Raw genomic sequence first — 8,655 nt, forward strand, 5'->3', positions numbered from 1 at the left:
ACTCAACAATTCTTATGAGTAGTATCAATATCCTGTCTTTTATTTTACAGTTATCCCTTTGCTTTGATACTACTCTCTGAGTTTGTAGGATTAGTAATGATTGTTATGCATTAATAATCAGTGGTGTATAAAGTACCCAAAAGCCATACTTGAGTAAGAGTAAGGATACCTTACTGGAAAATGACTCCAGTAAAAGTGAAAGTCACCTATTAGAATACTACTTGAGTAAAAGTCTTAAAGTATCTAATATTTACTGTACTTAAGTATCAAAAGTAATTTTCTGATATTAATGGTACTTAAGTATTGAAAGTAAAAGTACAAGTAAATGCTGTTAATAAAAAAGCAAAGGGTCAGAATTTTGAGAATTATGAAGTTTATTATTTTAAGTGCTGTGGCCACCATGACCAAGGACAAGGAGGTACAAACAGAGACAGCAGCCTAACATACACCATGTGTAGCTAAATTAGAAGATCAGACACCTGTCCCCCCCCCTCCCCCGCCACAGATATACTCCAATCCTGTGGGAAACACTGCTAGATATCTTAACAGGTTTATGCTAATTATGATAACTAAACATTAACGTTGCGGCTCATGGGATTAATCTTAATTGACCTCAATGTGTTTCCTGAGGTTGGATGGGGAGTGTTTGAATGCCAGTGTTTCAGTAGCTTTGGGCATAAGAGGCTCTTCATCCGGTACGAAGAGTCTTTCACTCCAACATAAGAAAACATTTCTCGCAGATATGGCCCCGGGTGTTGGTCTTCGTCTCCACCGTGGTTTGTTGCGGGAGTAACAGGTGCTTCCGTTTCTGCTTCCATCATGAAACCAGTCATCGTAGAGTGGAGTTCTACTCATGTAGTCGCTCGCTAGCTGGCATCACTGGGCATCACTGGGCATCAACAAACCGGCTTTGAGAGCACTTGTTTGTAATTGCGCATTAACGTGATTAACCAGTGATTTAACTTGCTAGCTAGGACCACTGATTCACTAACCTGCTTGCTTGCAGTCTGTGTTCCACCACAGTCCCGACGTTGGTCTCATGATTCATTTTTTTTCTAAAGATAGATTTGATTTTGTAACGAGTAACGAAGGTTTCAGGGGAAATGTATTGGAGTCAAAGTATCAGTTTTCTTTGCAAAATGTAGTGAAGTAAAAGTGAAAGTCAACAGAAATATAAATAGTAAAGTAAAGTACAGATATCCAAAAAAACGACTTAAGTACAGTAACGAAGTATTTCTACTTCGTTACTATACACCACTGTTAATAATACAAGTTGAATACAAGCAGTTGTCTCTGGTGTCCAAATCCAGGTTATTTGTCTGTTGGCCAATTTAAATCTCAGATCTGTTCTTGATTAAGTTGAGTAAGGACTAAATTGTGAGTAATCCCTGTGTACTTAAAGCATCACAAATTGGACATCATAGAAAAAACAAAACATAGTCTTATAGTTTTATCTGTATTTATGTATGATTGTATTATATACAATTCTTTTTTGTCATGTTGCTTTAGAATCATTATCTAGTCATGAAAAGGAAAAAAACTGTGAGCCTTACATTCACTGAAAATGGGTCATTGGCTTGCAAAATTGAACAGGAAGTGCATTTTCTATGTTCCAGCCAATCAGTAGGATTTCCACTTCGTAAACCTTGATCATCTTGTGACTAAATCTTCCATTGTGAGACGGCATCAGTTGTGCAAGAGAAGGGCTCTGTAGCACGATGATCAGTAGACTGGCTGCTTTGATTCTTCTGAGTTCATTGTGTGAGTGTAACTTAACTTCTCTACTTTCAGATGTGTTCTAAAATACAGTTTATTTAATTTAGAAATACAAAAAAACATGTCTTGACTTTATGTATTTATTTTTATTTGTTTAGTGTATGCATTTGTATTTTATAGTAGATACCAGTTTTTGCCCTGTTCTGTCCTTGTAACTGTTTTTGTCTCTTTTCCTCAGCCCTGGTTCAAACTTCAGAGGTTCCTCAACAGGTCTCTTGGACTGTGCTTGAACTTGGTGATAATTTCACTTTGTCATGTCCATTCCTTGAAAATGGAGCGGGGTTGTTTTTCTGGTATAAGCTGAAGTTTGGCCATATGGTCCAAACTGTTGCGGAAGGAACTTATAACAAACTAAAACTTCAAGAACAATTTGACAACTCAAGATTCAAGGTCCCCATAGTGAACGATCAGTATGTTCTTGACATCAGAAATGTGAGCAAAGAAGATGAAGCAACATACTTCTGTCAAGCAGGATCGGCATACGGAATGAAATTTATAAATGCAACTCTTTTGGCTGTGCATGGTAAAGTATGTTCTTTTCAGTGTTTTTGCTTGCTGCTTTGTCAAACAATCCACCAGTTAACTGCCTTTTTTCTGAATCACACAGACTATAAAAAGCAGCAGAGATCTATCTACGTGAAACAAAGTCCGGAGACTGAGTCGGTCCAGCCGGGCGACTCAGTGACTCTGCAGTGTTCACTTCTCCCCAAGAACAAAGAAAACAGTGTCCAGTGTCCAGGTGAACACAGTGTGCACTGGTTCAGATCTGGATCAGGAGAATCCCATCCAAGCATCATTTACACTCAAAGTGATAAACAAGAAGAAAGAAGTTGTGACTACAGTCTGTCAAAAACTATCCAGAACTCCTCTGATACTGGGACTTACTACTGTGCTGTGGTCACATGTGGAGAGATCCTGTTTGGTGAAGGAACCAAAGTGGAAACAAGTACGTTTTAAAGTCTTATTTCAATTATAATACATCTATACTGATTATTATTCTGTTGCAATCCAGGTACAGTGCTGATAATAGAAAAAAGAAACCAAAAACATCTTCTGCTCAATAAAATTATACCTATTTTGAGGACTTTGCTTTTTTATCTAATAAAAATCTTGATAGTTTTTATCTGTTTAGCCCACAAAAAAAAATATATATATTAGATCAGCTTGAAGTGCTCACAGTGAGAGAAACTGTAATTACACTTCGGTGAGGGGTGGTGAGTTGGATTTGTGTTTCAAAGGGCCATGAAACTCGGCGGTTGAAAACCACTGAATTAGTTCATTCTATTTAAAGGCTTCTTGCGGTGGACTTATTATGACATCAAGTGCTAAGGTCATCTCTAGTTCAGTTGGGGTTTGGCTGCCTCCGCTACTCTTCCCCTCTTTGTTAGTTGTGAGTTGCTGTTTTTTCTCCGGTTCCTGCAATCCACTTTGTCACATCATGGCCTCTTTGCTGCTCTCTTGTGTGCTTTACGTGAGGCTTTTTGAGCACGTACGATGCAAACTGCAACCTATACAATGTATTTTGGGGTTAGCTGTGGCTCAGATGGTAAAGCGGGTTGTGCTTAAACAGCAAAGTTTGCATATCAATTCCTGGCTTTTACTGTCCGCATATCGTGTTCTTGAGCAATTCACTCAGCCCCAAGTTGCTCCCCGGGTGAATATATTAGCCCACTGCTTTTAATTCTTAGAATGGGTGAACATTTTTGTACCTGTATGTTTATGACAAAAGTTAAGCTGTACAAATATAGCTGTTTTGTATCAAGCCCCTCGGTAGGTTTTTCTTTCTGTCTGAAGTTACAATGGCAGCATAGGTGAAGAGACAAAACATTGTTCTTGTGTGAGATTATGGATTCAGTTTATTTATTTATGTTTCGTATTTTTTAATACATTTTCTGAAATTGTTTGGATAATTGTGTAAGTTTAGTTTTAAATCCTTAACCCTGTGAAGGTCAATGAGACTAATGTTTACCCATATTCACCTATCTAGTTTAGCCATGTCATGCTAACATATGCTATTTAGAATAAATATCAAAATTCATTGTCGGACAAATACGAATTTTGACCGAACTCAACCAACCCTGTGATTAATGATCTGAGCCACAGATATCTACTCATGTTTCTAGATTCATCGTCAGTTGGACACAATGTTATGGCAATCAATCCAACGTTGTTGAGATGTAGTGGAACAACAGACCAACATTACCATCTATAGAGCCATGCAACAAGAGCTACAAGGGCTAAAGGTAGCTTTTGTCAATTGGACAAAAAGTTACTGGTGCTGTTGAGCAATTAGTTCGTTTTGCTTTCAGTTTTTGCTGTTATAAAGAAAAATGCATCGTGAGGCAACAAGTCAAGTCTGTACCCAGTTGATGAGTGCTATCTGTATGAAACTCAATTAGGAGTTCATAGTCCATTATGTAGCTGTAGACATCTGTTATCAATGATTAACCATGTAAAAGCAATAATATTTTTGTTATTTATTTGTCCGGTTGGTATTTTTTTCTCTCCTTCCAGGACAAGAATTGGGCACATTCCTCATTGTGCTTGGGACTCTGCTGGCCTGCTGTCTAATTGTTATTGCAGCTCTAATCATCTCTAGAAATCAAAAGCCAGTTTGTGAACATTGCAAGGGTAGGTTTAACTGCTGACATTATCAGTTAGTTGTTGTTCCTGAGATTAAAGATATTTAAGTGAAATGACAACAATAACTTTATTGTCTTAAACGTCTTGCTTTCATTCACAGGAGAAGCTTCCAATCTTGCTCAATATGACAGATCAGCTGAGGATCAACCAAGCAATGTGGTAAATATAATTCAAATATCTCAATAATTTTGTTAAAAAAATAAATCAGCAAACTTTGAGTCCTTTGCAGTAAATAAGATATACATTTTTTTGATGTTTAACATTAAATCCAGTACAAATTGGTTATGGTCTTACAGCTCTAACATCTAACAATCATAATTATCATCTGCAGGATGGTGAAGCGCTGGCAGTGAACTATGTAGCGCTGGATTTCCACTCAAGAAATGCCAAAAGATGGAAGAATAACAGGGAGCTACCACAGGAGTGTCTGTACTCTGGCACAAGAGACCCTGAGTGACGTGAAGTCACCATGAAGAATGAACATCTAACATGTTCATAGAGTGATGCAGGAAGGAGTCATGAAACCAGAAATTAGATTAGCTTAGTATAGAGACAGCTTTTGTTTTGTGATGTTGCCTGGAAGAAACAAGAATACATATTTATAATCATTCTTAATATAATTTTATTCTTTTAGAAATATTATTACTTGTGAGATTCATCTTGAACAATTACTCAAAATTTGAAAAAATCACTTATTGCCTTTTTTTGTCATAATGTATTCGGTTTGATAAAACACCTGCTGTATAATTCAATTCATTTTTTTTTTCAGTTTGACACTGTGTGTGGTTTAAAGTTGTTGGATCTGAATAAAGCTTTTGACACACATATATTTGACGAGAGTCTTAAATCAAAGACTGTTAGCTTGACGGCACAGCGCTTACTGAAGCTTGCTGAAGTCTTATTTATTAGAAAGAAAGGTGTCAGAAAGGAGAAATTGGTGGATACTATGCCCATGACCTTCAAGTAGAAATGGGAGGAATGTCGCTATGGATTAGTTGGGTCAATAGATCAGACATTAAATATAGAAAAAAAAAGATTAAATAAAGAGAATAAAAGATTAAATAAAGATAATGAAAAATTAAATAAAGATAATGAAACATTAAATAAATAGAATAAAACATCAAATAGAGATATTAAAACATTAAATAAAGAGAATAAAACATTAAATGAAGAGAATAAAAGCTTAAATAAAGATAATGAAACATTAAATAAAGAGAATGAAACATAAAATAAAGAGAATGAAACAAAATAAAGAAAATAAAACATTAAATAAAGAGAATGAAACATAAAATAAAGAGAATAAAACATTAAATAAAGAAAATGAAACATTAAATAAAGAGAATAAAACATTAAATAAAGATAATGAAAAATTAAATAAAGAGAATGAAACATTAAATAAAGATATTAAAACATTAAATAAAGAGAATAAAACATTAAATGAAGAGAATGAAACATTAAATAAAGATAATGAAACATTAAATAAAGAGAATGAAACAAAATAAAGAAAATAAAACATTAAATAAAGAAAATGAAACATTAAATAAAGATAATGAAACATTAAATAAAGAGAATAAAACATTAAATAAAGATGATGAAACATTAAATAAATAGAATAAAACGTTAAATAAAGATATTAAAACATTAAATAAAGAGAATAAAACATTAAATGAAGAGAATGAAACATTAAATAAAGAGAATAAAACATAATTTTTTTTAACATTAAATAAAGTTAATAGATGATATTGCAGCCTTCGTGGCATCAACTTAAGATCTTAAAAATAAGAACTTGAAAATTTAAATATATATATATATATATATATAAATATAGTGTGTTTTATATGTATGAACAAATGTCTCAATAAAGTTATTGAATTTAAAAAAATAAAAATATAAATAAAAAAAACTACCCGGCATTTTTTTAAATTCAATTTTTCATTCTCTTTATTTAATCTTTTATTTTCTTTATTTAATGTTTTATTCTCTTTATTTAATTAATGTTTCATTATCTTTATTTAATGTTTCATTTTCTTTATTTAATGTTTCATTATCTTTATTTAATTTTTCATTATCTTTATTTAATGTTTTATCATCTTTATTTAATTTTTCATTCTCTTTATTTAATGTTTTATTAACTTTATTTAATGTTTCATTCTCTTTAATGTTTCATTCTATTTATTTAATGTTTTATTCTCTTTATTTAATGTTTTATTATCTTTATTTGATGTTTTATTCTCTTTATTTAATGTTTCATTTTCTTTTATTTAATGTTTCATTCTCTTCATTTAATGTTTTATTCTCTTTATTTAATGTTTCATTTTCTTTATTTAATGTTTCATTCTCTTCATTTAATGTTTTATTCTCTTTATTTAATGTTTCATTTTCTTTATTTAAGGTTTCATTCTCTTCATTTAATGTTTTATTCTCTTTATTTAATGTTTCATTATCTTTATTTAATGTTTTATTTTCTTTATTTAATGTTTTATTCTCTTTATTTAATTAATGTTTCATTATCTTTATTTAATGTTTCATTTTCTTTATTTAATGTTTCATTATCTTTATTTAATTTTTCATTATCTTTATTTAATGTTTTATCATCTTTATTTAATTTTTCATTATCTTTATTTAATGTTTTATTAACTTTATTTAATGTTTCATTCTCTTTAATGTTTCATTCTATTTATTTAATGTTTTATTCTCTTTATTTAATGTTTTATTATCTTTATTTGATGTTTTATTCTCTTTATTTAATGTTTCATTTTCTTTATTTAATGTTTCATTCTCTTCATTTAATGTTTTATTCTCTTTATTTAATGTTTCATTATCTTTATTTAATGTTTTATTTTCTTTATTTAATGTTTCATTATCTTTACATTCTCTTTATTTAATGTTTTATTCTCTTTATTTAATGTTTTATTTTCTTTATTTAATGTTTTAATATCTTTATTTAATGTTTTATTCTCTTTATTTAATTTTTCATTATCTTTACATTCTCTTTATTTAATGTTTTATTATCTTTATTTAATGTTTCGTGTTTGTCACAGTAGCGGTTCAGTGGCGTAACGTCATGATGTTTTCACGGATGTTTCACTGGACGGCTCATCCTCCTGTATACCGGTGTGCCGGATTACCGGTGTTTTTCACGGTACCGGTACCGGTGGACCGGCCGGCTCAACCTCCTATAGCTAGCAGAGCTAGAGGAGGTTGAGCCGCCGGGAGCTAGAGGAGCCGTCCCGGTAGAATCCCGGTGACCGGGAAATAGGTTCCGGCGATCACCGCGCATTGCATGCCGGGTAGATTTTTTTTTTTTTTTTTTTTTTTTTTTTTTTAATAAATTCAATAACTTTATTGAGACATTTGTTCATACATATAAAACACAATATATTTATATATATATATGTATATATTTAAATTTTCAAGTTCTTATTTTTAAGATCTTAAGTTGATGCCACAAAGGCTGCAATATCATCTATTATCTTTATTTAATGTTATCTTTATTTAATGTTTTGTGTTTGTCACAGTAGCGGTTCAGTGATGTAACGTCATGATGTTTTCACGGATGTTTCACTGGACGGCTCATCCTCCTGTATACCGGTGTGCCGGATTACCGGTGTTTTTCACGGTACCGGTACCGGTGGACCGGCCGGCTCAACCTCCTATAGCTAGCAGAGCTAGAGGAGGTATAGCTAGCAGAGCTAGAGGAGGTTGAGCCGCCCGGGAGCTAGAGGAGCCGTCCCGGTAGAATCCCGGTGACCGGGAAATAGGTTCCGGCGATCACCGCGCATTGCATGCCGGGTAGATTTTTATTTTTATTTTTTATTTTTTAAAATTCAATAACTTTATTGAGACATTTGTTCATACATATAAAACACAATATATTTATATATATATATGTATATATTTAAATTTTCAAGTTCTTATTTTTAAGATCTTAAGTTGATGCCACGAAGGCTGCAATATCATCTATTATCTTTATTTAATGTTTTATTATCTTTATTTAATGTTTCGTGTTTGTCACAGTAGCGGTTCAGTGACGTAACGTCATGATGTTTTCACGGATGTTTCACTGGACGGCTCATCCTCCTGTATACCGGTGTGCCGGATTACCGGTGTTTTTCACGGTACCGGTACCGGTGGACCGGCCGGCTCAACCTCCTATAGCTAGCAGAGCTAGAGGAGGTTGAGCCGCCCCGGGTAGATTTTATTTATTTATTTATTTTTTAATTTTAATTTTTTTTT

The 8,655-nt window shown here is 32.6% G+C and overlaps 1 protein-coding gene across 1 annotated transcript; it reads left to right on the forward strand.

Annotated features, from left to right (window-relative positions):
- The first annotated feature begins 1,685 nt into the window (after positions 1–1,685).
- Positions 1,686–5,233, forward strand: LOC129090168 (uncharacterized). Its single transcript, XM_054597706.1, has 6 exons — positions 1,686–1,761; positions 1,955–2,299; positions 2,384–2,722; positions 4,291–4,407; positions 4,520–4,578; positions 4,751–5,233. The coding sequence occupies exons 1-6, from the start codon at positions 1,719–1,721 to the stop codon at positions 4,874–4,876; spliced, it is 1,029 nt and encodes a 342-aa protein (XP_054453681.1). The 5' UTR covers positions 1,686–1,718; the 3' UTR covers positions 4,877–5,233.
- Positions 5,234–8,655: the final 3,422 nt, after the last annotated feature.

The sequence above is a fragment of the Anoplopoma fimbria genome, chromosome 4 (assembly GCF_027596085.1).
Source record: "Anoplopoma fimbria isolate UVic2021 breed Golden Eagle Sablefish chromosome 4, Afim_UVic_2022, whole genome shotgun sequence".
Classification (NCBI taxonomy): domain Eukaryota; kingdom Metazoa; phylum Chordata; class Actinopteri; order Perciformes; family Anoplopomatidae; genus Anoplopoma; species Anoplopoma fimbria.